The 15,564-nt window shown below is 35.3% G+C and overlaps 1 protein-coding gene across 2 annotated transcripts in view; it reads right to left on the minus strand.

Moving 5' to 3' along the window:
• The window catches only part of LOC107590531 (cGMP-inhibited 3',5'-cyclic phosphodiesterase A-like), a 103,610-nt gene that overhangs the window by 15,849 nt on the left and 72,197 nt on the right, over positions 1-15,564 (minus strand). For both annotated transcript variants that reach the window (XM_016279307.1, XM_016279306.1), the window contains 9 exons: positions 11,823-11,980; positions 10,175-10,296; positions 9,377-9,608; positions 6,915-6,988; positions 6,546-6,697; positions 5,276-5,413; positions 4,782-4,893; positions 4,478-4,579; positions 993-1,192 (listed from right to left, as the gene is read on the minus strand). In XM_016279307.1, coding sequence (XP_016134793.1) covers positions 993-1,192; positions 4,478-4,579; positions 4,782-4,893; positions 5,276-5,413; positions 6,546-6,697; positions 6,915-6,988; positions 9,377-9,608; positions 10,175-10,296; positions 11,823-11,980 — 1,290 coding nt within the window. The remainder of the gene's footprint in view (positions 1-992; positions 1,193-4,477; positions 4,580-4,781; positions 4,894-5,275; positions 5,414-6,545; positions 6,698-6,914; positions 6,989-9,376; positions 9,609-10,174; positions 10,297-11,822; positions 11,981-15,564) is intronic.

Here is a 15,564-nt window from a genome sequence, read left to right on the forward strand (position 1 = left end):
TATATATATATATATATATATATATATATATATATATATATATATATATATATATAAAAAAATGTATTCCTATGATACAAAGCTATATTATATATTTCCATTCTAATGTATGGGGGGTGTGTGTATGTGTTTATATATATATATATATATATAAATTAATGCTTTTATTAATCAAATATGCATTAATCACAGTATGACAGTAAAACATTTATAATGTTACAAAAGATTCTATTTTTTAAATAAATGCTGTTATTTAGATTTTTCGATTTTCAAAAAATCCTGAAAAAAAAAGTTTTCTGAAAAATATGCAACAGCAAAACCTGTTTTTAACACTGATAATAATAAGAACCATTATTAAAAACTGAGCACCAATAATAACTGAGCAGCAAATCAGCATATTAGAATGATTTATGAAGGATCATGTGACACTGAAGACTGGAGATGCTGAAAATACAGCTTTGAACACAGGAATATATTACATTTCACTATATATTCACATAGAAAACAGTTATTTTAAATTGCAGTAATATTTCACAATCTTACTGTTTTTACTGTATTTTTGATCAAATAATGCTACATGTACTATATATATATACACACATATATGTATAGGTGTAATGAATTCTGTATATACAGTATATATATACATACAGATAATAGTTCATGACACCTGTCAATTTTGTGAAGGCTTCTATGCAACACAGCATTTTTAAATATAAAATAAACACCAGTCTTGTTTGTTTCTTGATTTGATTAAATCACATATTTGAAACCCTTATTGTTAATTATTATAGAAGGTACTTTAGTCATTAATTCCACTTCTGTATTAGTATAAGTACCTCTATGATTCCTAAGAAAGCACGACGTGTGCTTAATATTACAATACGAGGAAATTAGCACTCCCTTGTAAACACTCGAAGAAAAACCATGCCTTGCAATGAAAGCTGAACAGCTGTTTCCCGGTGTTGTGTGATGATGGTGTGGTGTGTCACCTGAGGAGCGCTGGTGGCCACCAGGAAGGCGTTGGTCCTGCCGGGATGGTCGTAATCATGCATGGCGGCTGCTACGTAGAGCGCCATCAGCTCCAGAGCGGGGATGAGGCCGGACAGACAGCTGTAACCCTCCTCCTCTACAGGATACGTCGTGGACATCAGGTACTTTGAGTGGCTGTGAGCGGGTCCACCGTCAGAGTCTATAGACAGAGAGAGAGAGAGAGTGATTAACAATCTTTATATCTCTTCAAAGCATTTCAGTTTGTTTCCCTGAAGTTCACTTATAATGTTAGTCAAGGTCTCATGCACCCACACTGTAAGAAATGATTTGAAGTTGTAAATAAAAGTGTATGTTTTACAAGAAAATACTATTTCAGTTCACATTTAATTCAATGTTTCACTTGCCAATTCTTTGTAATTGTGAAATTTACGAGCAATTTGTGTGAAAATTGTTTCTTAAGCCATTTTTTTGGTGTAAAACTACATTTTAGACAGAGAGAGCTCAACAAGCTGCAAACAGCACATGCAAACAGAAAAAACACCAGCAAATTAAGAAAACAACTTTGTCGGTTTGATAACATAGGTGCTGCAAATACTCACAAAACAACCAAATACAGAAACGCGCTGCAAAGAGCACAGACCACAACGGACATGTTTCAAGAGGATCGCTACAAGTGACGAAATTGGCTGGGACATATTGCATATCTAATCGATCACCTGCAAGGTGTGTTTTTGGTTATTTTAACATCCTGATCTGTATTTGGTCATGTTGTGAGTATTGCAGCGTGTTTCTGTATTGGCTTGTGTTATGAGAATTTGCAGCACACGAGTTGTCAAACTGATTTTCTTATTTGCTGGTGCTTTTTCAATTGGCATGTGTTTTCATCAGTTGCAGCATGTTGAGCTCTCTGGACCACCGTATAAAACACTCAATTTAATTTTCATTATCTGTCTCTCACAATTAATCACTGAAATACATTTGCTGTAGGATTTACTTTACTAAATAATGACAAAGAAATGGCAAGTAACATATTGGATTAACTCAAGTAAATCAGAACGACTGAAATGGTATTGAAACGTAAAGGTATGAAACATATTCCAATAATCTTTATTCACTTAAATAAAACTTATTTTGCAGTGCATATGTAAATGAGCTTTGGTGTATACATATGAAAACCGCATAATAGGTATTCTTCATAAATAATTATATTATTGTTATTAATTTCAATTCTTATTTTAAACAAAAACAACAAATTACAAACAAATATATATAAAGCTTTTTTATTTCATCTAGTTGGCAAGGCAGCACTTCTCAACATGTACTAAAAATAAAAATCAATAAATACATATAGAGATAAAAAAAGAAAAAAAAGACAAAAACATGACAAAATAACTACAACTAAAATTGAAATGAAAATTAAGTACCTCTATGATTCCTAAGAAAGCACGACGTGTGCTTAATATTACAATACGAGGAAATTAGCACTCCCTTGTAAACACTCGAAGAAAAACCATGCCTTGCAATGAAAGCTGAACAGCTGTTTCCCGGTGTTGTGTGATGATGGTGTGGTGTGTCACCTGAGGAGCGCTGGTGGCCACCAGGAAGGCGTTGGTCCTGCCGGGATGGTCGTAATCATGCATGGCGGCTGCTACGTAGAGCGCCATCAGCTCCAGAGCGGGGATGAGGCCGGACAGACAGCTGTAACCCTCCTCCTCTACAGGATACGTCGTGGACATCAGGTACTTTGAGTGGCTGGGAGCGGGTCCACCGTCAGAGTCTATAGACAGAGAGAGAGTGATTAACAATCTTTATATCTCTTCAAAGCATTTCAGTTTGTTTCCCAGAAGTTCACTTATAATGTTAGTCAAGGTCTCATGCACCCACACTGTAAGAAATGATTTGAAGTTGTAAATAAAAGTGTATGTTTTACAAGAAAATACTATTTCAGTTCACATTTAATTCAATGTTTCACTTGCCAATTCTTTGTAATTGTGAAATTTACGAGCAATTTGTGTGAAAATTGTTTCTTAAGCCATTTTTTTGGTGTAAAACTACATTTTAGACAGAGAGAGCTCAACAAGCTGCAAACAGCACATGCAAACAGAAAAAACACCAGCAAATTAAGAAAACAACTTTGTCGGTTTGATAACATAGGTGCTGCAAATACTCACAAAACAACCAAATACAGAAACGCGCTGCAAAGAGCACAGACCACAACGGACATGTTTCAAGAGGATCGCTACAAGTGACGAAATTGGCTGGGACATATTGCATATCTAATCGATCACCTGCAAGGTGTGTTTTTGGTTATTTTAACATCCTGATCTGTATTTGGTCATGTTGTGAGTATTGCAGCGTGTTTCTGTATTGGCTTGTGTTATGAGAATTTGCAGCACACGAGTTGTCAAACTGATTTTCTTATTTGCTGGTGCTTTTTCAATTGGCATGTGTTTTCATCAGTTGCAGCATGTTGAGCTCTCTGGACCACCGTATAAAACACTCAATTTAATTTTCATTATCTGTCTCTCACAATTAATCACTGAAATACATTTGCTGTAGGATTTACTTTACTAAATAATGACAAAGAAATGGCAAGTAACATATTGGATTAACTCAAGTAAATCAGAACGACTGAAATGGTATTGAAACGTAAAGGTATGAAACATATTCCAATAATCTTTATTCACTTAAATAAAACTTATTTTGCAGTGCATATGTAAATGAGCTTTGGTGTATACATATGAAAACCGCATAATAGGTATTCTTCATAAATAATTATATTATTGTTATTAATTTCAATTCTTATTTTAAACAAAAACAACAAATTACAAACAAATATATATAAAGCTTTTTTATTTCATCTAGTTGGCAAGGCAGCACTTCTCAACATGTACTAAAAATAAAAATCAATAAATACATATAGAGATAAAAAAAGAAAAAAAAGACAAAAACATGACAAAATAACTACAACTAAAATTGAAATGAAAATGGAAAATATAAAAATAAAAGATCAAAATAGAATAAAATATAAAAAGCTTTTATTTCAGCTAGTTGACAAGGCAACATTAATTTTGTTTAACTTGATGTACTAAAACTGAAATAAAAATGACTAAATACATAGATGTATAGATTTATATATATAAAAAAAAAACTACAAAAAAGACAAAACTGCTAAAACATTTACTAAAATTGAAATGAAAACATAAATATATAAATAAAAACTGATTCAAACATGAATAAAACTATAACAGTATCTTTCTTAATGATACTAAAATAACAGTGATGCCTCACAGGACCATGGTGTTACATTTATTAACATAGATAACATGAGCATATAAATTTAAACATATGAAAGTACACATATCTAGTCTATATAAAAAGAAGTAATCAAACTAAATATATACTTTTGACTTACAGGCATTAAATAATTTCCACTGTATGTACTTATTAACCCGTCCAAACTGTAATAAAGTGTGATTCTTACCCGAGTCACTCAGTGATGCCAGTGTAGGTAAACCAGGCACAGGCTGGGTAGTGAGGTACCAAACCGCATGGAGGACGTCTGTGGCATGAATCCTGTTGTGATCTGTGGAGGAAGACTAGGTTTAATACGATAAACTAGCACTAGAGGGAGACACAACACACCACAAAGAAGCAGAACTGATGATTTAGAGCTATTTACTCCTCTGGAGGAGAAGCTGCCTTGCGCACAGCAGCTGTTGTACATCATCAGTTATTTCATTGTTAACATATTTCTGTACACATGTCTCCTGCAGCAGAGGACTCACATGGGATGTCCCTGTATCCGTTCTCCAGAGCGTGGAAATAGTTCATGAACTCCCTCACTGGAATCTTGAATGTCTCAAAGAGTCCCGTGTCCACAAACAACCGGTAAGACACCTAAACCAAAAAAAAGCTTAAAATCCCTCAACCACGTCTGAAATTACACAAAAGGTTCCAAACAATAATGCTATGGGTTCTCAAAAGGACATATGATTTTAATATTCGAGTCTCGTACCGGCAGGGATTGTAGGTGGGGGGAGTGAATGTACAGCGCTCTCTCCCACCTTCAATACCACGACTGAGGTGCCCTTGAGCAAGGCACCGAACCCCAACTGCTCCCCGGGCGCCGCAGCAAAAAAATGGCAGCCCACTGCTTCAGGTGTGTGTTCATGGTGTGTGTGTGTTCACTGCTGTGTGTGTGCACTTTGGATGGGATAAATGCAGAGCACTAATTCCGAGTATGGGTCACCATATACTCCACTAGATGTCAGTGTCTCACCTGGCTGAGGATGCAGCCACATCTGCCGTTGGTTCTCTCCACCAGACTGAAGATGGGGAAGTTCCAGTTGTTGATCTGACTCATGAGGGGCTCCAGGCCCTCCATCACCAGCGGCTCCGGGGCCAAGATGGGCTTATCCTGCAGAGGAAATGATTTCAGATCACGGACTGTGCCATCTTACAACAAAAAACCCACTAGACATAACTGGAATTACAAAAAATATAAAAAAATCAAGTGGCACATATGAAACTACTACAGAGAGTAGTTAAAACAGCATATAACACAAAAAGAGTCTGTCAACAAACCACAGCGAAAACAAATCAAATGCTCAGTTCTGATGACAATTTGATGACAGTTTAGTTCTACTGGAACAAACAAACCCTGAGAACTGCACGTAATGCTTATTTATTTACTAAGCTATTGCCGTAGTTTTGTGCATTATCTGCAGACTGCGTGCATACTGCATATTTTATGCAACACTTTATACAGTGTATTTTTACTGCTTGTAGGTCCTCTAACACTGACCAGAAAAAAAGATGAAAAATACAATACAATTAAAAGTAAATATGCACTATACACTAACATTCTTTTTTATTATTTAACTAAATGTATTATTTAATCATAATTTCAGCCATATAATTATCCTGGCCTCAACCTTTAGACATATAAAGTACAAAAAAACAAAACATAATATGACATCTAATAATATCTAGTATTGTGGCTGATGTAATAAAACATTAGCAAATAAAATATACACAAAGTTGCAAAATTTTAATAAACAACCATTTTATACTTGTTTTTTAAACTTTAATTATATAATATAAGAAAAATATTTTTAAAAACATATAATTAAAAAAAGAGAAAATGTGATCTATGCATTGACATTTATTGTTTAATAAAATACAGTATTGAATCATTAACATTTAATCATCCTGGCCCTTTAGACGTAAAAACAATGCATAAAAATATTCAAAGAAAATAAATAAATAAATAAATAAAACGATTATTCTAGAACGACTAGTTTTGATGACAGTATGATGACAATCTGATGATCAAAAAAAAAAAAACCCAGAGTAGTGCATGTAAAACACTTATTTATTATGCAATTGATGTATGTTTGTGCATTATAGATTTTATGCAGCTCTTTATACTGTATAATTTTACTGCTTGTAGGCTTGTAACACTGACAGGAACCCCCCCCCCCCATCTACCTGCCTAAACTAAACTGCAGTGATAAAAAATCAATTTGTCCTGCAAAAGCGGTGTTTACCTCTGGTGGGATGAGAGCAGCCAGTGCGAGCGCCGGAGACGGGAACGTCCCGCAGGCTTTCATGCGACCCTCTCCGTCTTCCTCGTTCAGTGCAAAGTCGCTGCGGTCACTGTGGTTGGTCTCATAGTCTGACGACATTATCAGCGGCTCGTCTGCAAGGTTATTAAAAAACCTGATTACGCGTCTCGTCATGTTTCACGTTCGAGCAGACTGACAGCTCTGAAAGACTCGTGAAGACACCAATTACATATTAATTCAGAGATACAATCCAGGATCGAGCTGTAATATCACAGATCACAACAGCAAAATGGATAATAAGTGAAATGCATCTAAATGCTAATTCAGAAACGCACATGACGGTGGCGATACCTGACTGTTGGGTTCGATCTCCAGCATCTATGGATCCTTCCACGTGTCTCAGTTTACCGTACGGTCTTCCACAGCTACAACACACACAACAGACCATTCACATCAAATCAATTAATCATACATAAACGGAGTAAATCAAACTCCAAAATCATTTTCACGACCAATCAAGTCCCAATGGATAAAATCAAATCACATTCTCTTTCTTTCTCTTTTTTGCCGTCTTATTTATTCCATGTTTAATGAAAGGTTTTTGCAGTTTATCAACAGCTACAACAACAACAACAAAAACACCAATTTACTTTCTCAGTATATTATCCTGGTTTTATTGTGCATGATTTATCAGTTAATGTTATTACAAATAAATTAATAATGAATAAATAAGTAAATAAAAAAAACTTATAGCAAATTCCATAAATTTCACTTTATTTATTTGTTTTATTAAAGTTTTTTGCTGTTATTTTCTTGTGCTGCATTTTAACAACAACTAATAATAATAATAATAATTTACTTTTTCAGTACATTCCTGGTCTTATAGTGCATGATTTATCAGTTAATATTTATTTCATGTTTTATTTGCAACTACAAATAATAATAATAATAATAATAATAAAAACAGCTATTTGCTGTCATCACATTTCATAATTTTTACAATCAATTAAATTTTAAATCACTGGGAATTGAATCAATTCCCAATCTCCTTTGTTCCCCTCACAGAATGTTCTCCTGTTTCACTAAGAAATAAGCCACATTATGAAACAAAAATGCGTTGCGAATGCCATTTCATGTTGACTTCGGGAACATTCCTTTAAGAACAAGAAAAAGACACTATCTATCATCGCAGGCACTGGAATCTGTTCATTATGCTTCATGTTTTTATGCTTTATGAGTTAGGAGAGGCAGGAAACGGCTGATGCGTGCATACTGTATGCATTTCATGATTGCATATTTTAATATTTTGCATTGAAATTGAGAGGCGTCCTCTCTGGGTGACTAACCCCTGATGATATGTGCTGTACACGTGTGTGTGTGTGTGTGTGTGTGTGTGTGTGCAGGACCAGCCATTGCCACTGTTGTTTAGTTGAGCTCTCTGAATTAACGGGCCAGACAGAACCTAATCAAGCTGTTTCTCTGTGCCCAGCATTCATTACAGGTCAAGGGGAAGGTGACCTTGTCCCATCGCCAGGACATTAGTGACCACTGTGAGTAAAACCTATAGAGAGAGAGAGAGAGAGATCTGACCGTGTTCGTCCATCTGTTAATATTTAGACACAATGTTGGACATTTTTCACAGTTAATGATCAGTGGTTGTTCAGTAACCACATAATGGCTTGAAGCTGCAGTCCGCTCTTGTACAACATCCAGGGCCACAGGATACGTTCAGATCTTTGGAAACAGTGACTGGAGTGATGAATTGGGCTCAAAATGAATATTAACTAGCTGTCTGTTCTCAAAATTACTCATTAGTAGTCCTGCAAGGAATCCAAACAAGCAAAATTCCTCAAAAAGAAAAAATGGACACATTTCCCAGTACACTTAAAATGACGTGCGCAACTGCGGTCAATCCTATTGTTTGGGTAACTCTTTAATAAAAGGCTGGCCTTTTTACAACTCATATCGTGTGTTCTCTCAGCAATATCACTGAAAAACTACTTGTAAAACAACATTTGCACATATTTAAAGGCAAATGAAGTGAATATAATAACTAGACTGGAGTATAATAACAGTTCTAAATTAAATTACAACAAGAGTTGTTATTAAAATCAGATATGACAAAATTAAGTATGAGAAAGATATTCATATGCAAATGATTAATATGCAAATATAAAATTATGGTTTTGTGGGTGCTACACCTGCATTTGTTTATTAAATATTTTGTGTAATGTAATAAAAAATGCTTCATTTTTTTTAACAAACATAGATACAAAAATAAATATTTCAAGTATGAGAATTCACTTAATATACAAATATGAAATTATATATTTAAGTTCTGTGGACACTACATCTGCATGTTTATTAATCAATATTTTGAAAATTATAATAACAATTCATTTTAAATAAATTGCAATGAGTGTTTTTAACAAACATAGATATGAAAATTAATATTTCTAGAATAAGAATTAAATTATTTATATGAAAAAATAAAATCATAGTTTTGAGTTTTGTGAACGGTCTACCTGAATATTTGTTTATTAAATATTTTGTAAAATATAATGTCATACCTTACAGCAAGAATGAATATGAAATGAATATTTAAATTATAAGAATGAGATGATTAATACACAAATGCAATTATAGAATAGATGTTTTGTGGACGCGACACCTGCATGTTAATTTATTAAATATTTTTGGATAATTTTACAATGCTTTTGGATCCCAAAGCTCTGCTTTAAACATTAAATGAATTTCCCTCAAAAAAATCAGTGCACAAATGTGTGAAGCTCAACAGAATGGTGGGGTTTTACCTGCTACAAAGTGGAGGCGGCACCCATTGTGAGGTGCTGGAGATGGGGGCGCTCTGACTGTGGGTTAAGGCTTTGTGGGGGCTCCGTGGTGGCGAGCCGTCGCCCGGCGGAAGCTCTGTGTCCGGCAGCTCCACTGAAGGGCTTTTGTTGGTGGGGCTAGTGAGCGGAGTGCCCTGGACTGGAGGGGAGTTGCAGGGTGAAGCCAGAGGTGAGATGTTGGAAGAAGGGTAACCTGTCAGAGAGCAGAGGAATCACACTGGCACTGCCAGATCCCATTTATCTCCTTTCACTCAACACACACATACACACACACACACACACACACACACTCTCACACACACAGCGCTGTACCTCTTCGGCTCTTGCTATAGATGTGGTTGGTGGCGGAGGAGGCAGCGTATGAAGCCGACATGGACCTGCTCTTGGAAAGGCCGAGCATAACCGAGTTGTTCCATGAATCACTGTTCACCAAACTGTAAGAGAGGAGAAAACGCATGATTGATATTTCATGGTTTTACCTATTAATGTTGATTTATTGCCAAAGAGATGCTGGTTTTGTTGTTTAGACTCCAGTGCAGTGGTATTTTAGTGTGCATACATACACACGGCATAACCTTTTTCCTCTCAAAAGGCGAACTTTTTGCACTTTTTCTGGGGTTAAAACAGTCCAAGTGGCTTATTTTGGGAGAGGGATTTAAACTTGATTTTTCCCAGATCCCATTTATCTCCTTTCACTCAATACACACATACACACACACACACACACACACACACACTCTCACACACACAGCGCTGTACCTCTTCGGCTCTTGCTATAGATGTGGTTGGTGGCGGAGGAGGCAGCGTATGAAGCAGACATGGACCTGCTCTTGGAAAGGCCGAGCATAACCGAGTTGTTCCATGAATCACTGTTCACCAAACTGTAAGAGAGGAGAAAACGCATGATTGATATTTCATGGTTTTACCTATTAATGTTGATTTATTGCCAAAGAGATGCTGGTTTTGTTGTTTAGACTCCAGTGCAGTGGTATTTTAGTGTGCATACATACACACGGCATAACCTTTTTCCTCTCAAAAGGCGAACTTTTTGCACTTTTTCTGGGGTTAAAACAGTCCAAGTGGCTTATTTTGGGAGAGGGATTTAAACTTGATTTTTCCTGCCAACTTTAAAAAATGGGAGCGAACAGGCCTCCTGCTGTGGGAACACTCTTCAGATATCCATTAAGAAGCTGCGCAGGAGACCAGCCACTTTAAAACCAGCCTCAACATGGTCATGCAGGCAACCGTGTGACCCTCCATTTTTCACCGGGGCTTTTATTTCAAAAGGGCCCGAATCTAAACACGACCCGGGCTCTCGGGTCTCCAGGAAGCCTCTTTAAACTCTCTGTCTACACAGTGCAGATGGCTATCTGGATATCAGTATTAATGGGCTGAACTTTAGCTGGTCTGTATAACTCAAGCTGAAATAAGAGGTAGAAAGGTGGAGAAATGCCCAAAGATGGACATTATAAAATTTGAATCAAACATTCAGACGGAGTGAGTAAGGCAGCGTGGAGGAGCTCTGGAAAGTTCAAGCGCTTGACGGCGATCCGCAACAGCTGTGTGAGACACTAACGTACGAGACAATGATGACAAACAAAACAAAATGAGGGCAAACGGATAAAAGTGCTGTCCGTGGACTCATATTTTCAGAAAGTATGTATTATTGCTTCAAAACACTTCATGAGTCACATACAGCGGCCCGGGAAGTGTTTGGACAAATTGCATTAAATTATAAAATATCACATCAGTTTAGACTGCACAAGTGTACTTCTCAAGCGAAACGTTTCATGAACAAGGTGTTTGTTAGGTTTGAAATAATAAAACAACACATAAAATGCTTTAAAATTAAGCAACTGGACGCTTTTGTGTATGTGAAGCGTTTCTCTGCTAGGACTACTCTAGGTCTTCAGACATCCACTAAAAATCACTAAAACACCAAAGACACTGAACAAAAATGAAGCAAGGTGAAGATGGTGAAAATGGCGATTCTGCAGCATTTGAGATACAGACATATTTTGCAATGACATTCAGTCATTTTAAGTGATCTGGGCTGGTCAACAAACGCATGAAGAAACACTTAAAGCTCGATGCTATCACCATATCAAACCTCTGCAGTGAATCAGCTGTGTGGACTCTCATTCTGACGGCACCCATTCACTGCAGAGGATCCATTGATGAGCAAGTGATGTAATGCTACATTTCTCCAAATCTGTTCTGATGAAGAAACAAACTCATCTACATCTTGGATGGCCTGAGGGTGCTGCAAACTTGAGTACATGAGTACATTTCAACAAATTTTCATTTTGGGTGTGCTATTCCTTTAAGTTGTGTTCATTTGTGAAGTTGTGCAAGTTAGTCTAAAGGTAAACACGGATTGCCTGAATAAGAAAGGAGTGTTTATTACCTGCTGGAAGGGCCATCATGAGGTGCTTTGATGCTGGCACTGCGGTCCCATCTGACCGGCCCGGGTTCGAGGGTGGGCAGGCCCGTGGCTGAGGTGGTGGTGGTCCACGGGGAAGAAATCCGTCTCAAAAGCCCCGGATGCAAACTCCGCCTCAAACGCTGTTATTTAAAGAGAGCATACATCAAGTTTAGACTAAAACAATGTTGACAGCGCAGCAAAACACTTAGATTCACAAATTCTCCGCTAAGGTCAGTTTTGAAGCTTGTCAAAAGTCACATCACCAATTACAATCAATTAACACTGACCCAGACAGAATAAAGCCACATGTGTTTGACAACCCAGAGCCAAATTAACACTTTTTGGCAGTGCAGTCGTTAAACAAAGTGCTTGTTTGGATTGCATTTTACGTAAATGATGTAAATCTTAGCGAGTGTGTGTATTTCGAGAGCGAGTCTATGCGTTAAGCCAAACATCTGAGGGCGGCAGATGACAGCGGTCCGTCAGGGAATACTGAGCCCTTCTCCCAGCTGGGAAAAGGGGAACAGAACAGATGGAAGACCCTGGAGTAATGCATCATCGCATTTCTTCTTTACATCACAAGCTGTGAACCAATCAAAAGGCTTGGCTGATACGGCACGTTTGTGTGGTATGAAACAGACTAGATAAATGCACTTAAAGGGACAGAACACTCAAAAAATCAACATCCTGGCATCATTTACTCAGACGAAAGAAATGCATAGAGGTTTGAAACTTACATAAAAATTAATAAAAACGATATAGGCATATTTAAAACAATTACAAAACACACTAAGACAACTAAAGCATTAACTAAAATTAAAAGTAAATATAAAATATAAATAAATATTAAAAAGCAAAATATAAAAAATGTAAATAAAAAGGAATATAATTAAAATAGAAATGAAACCAATTCAAAATATTAATAAAAATATATATGCATATTTTAAAAAACAACAACACACACAGCACTAGAACTAAAACTTTAACATTAACATTAAAATTATTTAAAAAATATTAAACAATTAAAAATAAAAATTCAAATATAAATTAATATAGCTAAAATATTAAAATGAAACCCAATTAAAATATTCATAAAACTATAACTGTATCTCAGTTATACTAAAATAGCACTGGAGTTAAGTAAATGACAACAATTTCAGTGCAATGTAAAATAAACAAAAAAAAACATTTAGTTTAACTTGATGCACTAAAGTAACTAAAACTTACATAAAAACGAATAAAAATGATTAAAAACATAATAAACATAAAACACATCGACATAACTAAATATAAAATATTACAAAATATGCAAAAAATTATATTACAAATTAAAATCTATATGAATATATTTCAACTATAAAAATAATAATATTAATAATAATAGCATCCCAATTACACTAAAATAACAGTAAATGATGACTATTTTCAATTTTGTGTGGATTAATATTCAAAGTAATGCAATATTCAAAGTAATGCAATGCAGATTACAGTACAGTATAGCGAAAATTAAAGTAACTGTCGGACAGTTTTCTCTAGCAGGCCAACTAGCGTCATGGAGAAAAAATTGTTTGGAGAGAATTTTGCTGAGAAAGTTTCAGCATGTTTGGCATCTGAATAACACATCTGGTTTAATGGCACATTTAATATATTTCAAAGAAACTCTAGAACGGTAACACATCACTTGCACTGCATTGGTTAATGCTTTTATCTGCATTTGCGTATCAAAGTTAAGTATGTTTTTGATTATATAAAATTGCACAATGGTGCACAAAAAGTTTGAGAACAGTCAGAGCAGGGAAGAAACTCTCCTGAGAGCAGCATGAATATTTCAGATGCAGTGCAGGGCTCCAGCCCACGTAGAGAAGCAGAGGGCACATCCGCACGCCCCAACCCTAATCTCCCAACCGCTCAGAGTGCATGCCCTAGGCAATCTGGGAGACCAGCATTGTCCTACTACAGACAGATGGGGTGAGCGCCGGGGTCAGAAGTCACAAATCGCATGTGTATTTTTAGCTCAGGAAAATTCTCATGCAACAATCTGTAGCCACAAACATGAAAACATCTGTGCAATACGAGCGCCTGATATTAATTCAGCCGGAGGTGCTGTCAGCTGGAGTTGGGAGGAACATGTTTGAGTGGATGTATTGTCTGAGAAGGTGCTCGGGACGTGCGTCTCCTCTCCTGCCGTGGCGTCTCTCTCTCACACAGACAGACAGCGCTCAGGCGTCTGTGAGCAGAGTCTCGTCCGATCAGGGTTCTGCAGTGTCCGATTGAACCATCTTCTCCAGCTGGTGTGACAGCTTAGAGATTTGTTTCCTATCACAGTCTAAACTAACCTATATAAGGGAATCTCATGAAACCCCGTCAAGAACATGTCTGGATATTCAATTAAATAAAAATTAAGCTATTTTAGGATTATTAAGGTGCATTATGCTACAATTTCCTTAAAAATTAAGGATATCTAACCCCCAAATTCTTTACTACAATATATTGCAAAATTATCACAATTTAAAAACTGTATGATCTCAATTGGTATGCAGATAAGATAATAAGATATATTATTTAAACGATCAAGCAAATATACATCATGGTAGTATTTTTTTTTTTTTATTATTTATTGTTATTATTATTATTAATTAAAAAATTAAATTACTTCTACTGCATTAATGTGCTTAATTGTCAATCAACATGTGACATTTACACTTCAAATTATTAACCATATTGCAAAATTATCACAATTTAAAAACATTGTTTTATTTACTGGAATGCAAAACAAAAAATTATACAAAAAAAAAAAAAAAAAAAAAGACATTATGGCAGTATTTTTTGTGCTACCTTTATACTGTTTTAAAATATTATTAATCTAATATTATTATTATTATTATTATTTTTATTAATGAAAAAATACTGTATTAATGTGCTTAATTGTCATTCAATATTCTAAATAAATACAATTATTAAATCTATTAAAAATAAAATATAAAATATAAAGTAAAATAAAATAAAATAAAGAAGATGCATCATTTGCATCACATACGATAAAACATATTACAAAACATAATTTACTATTATTAACTTTTTTGACCTTTAATATTGGGATGTAACACGACCCTTGACAGGTTTTTCATGATTTGCCAAATATCTTCATCATATGGTTTAAAATTAATGATCTAATACCAGTTCATGCTACCAACACACAAAAAAGCAAAGCAATACATCACCCGCAGAGCCTCCCTTCAATAAGATGGTACATGCAAATTTTCCAGCAACCCCTTAAGCATTTTTGCACAAACTAGCCTCCTACAGCGAACTCAAATCACAGCCTCAACACCAGCTCACAGCATCAGTCTTCTCATTCGTAATCATTTTGTCATTTTGCAGCAAAACACCAGTGATTACAGGTATAAAAAAAAAATCTCAAAAGATGTGAAATTGCAATTTTATTGAATATATATATATATATATATAAAAAAGAAAAATGTTATGACTTTACTCCTCCATGCTTTACTTTTATGTATTGTAGGTAAAATATTTTATATTGGTGCACATTATGTATTATTTTAATAATTTGTTACTATTTATAAATTTTTTATTATTTTAACTATATTTATTTAACAAGTTTTAAAAAGCATGCCTTGTGTTTATTTAGCTTTGATCAGATTTATACTTGCACTAAACATTTTCAATTAGTTTATATATGCGTGTATATATATATATATATATA

Source organism: Sinocyclocheilus grahami, unplaced genomic scaffold (assembly GCF_001515645.1).
Source record: "Sinocyclocheilus grahami isolate Dianchi unplaced genomic scaffold, SAMN03320097.WGS_v1.1 scaffold129.1, whole genome shotgun sequence".
In the NCBI taxonomy this organism is placed as follows: Eukaryota; Metazoa; Chordata; class Actinopteri; order Cypriniformes; family Cyprinidae; genus Sinocyclocheilus; species Sinocyclocheilus grahami.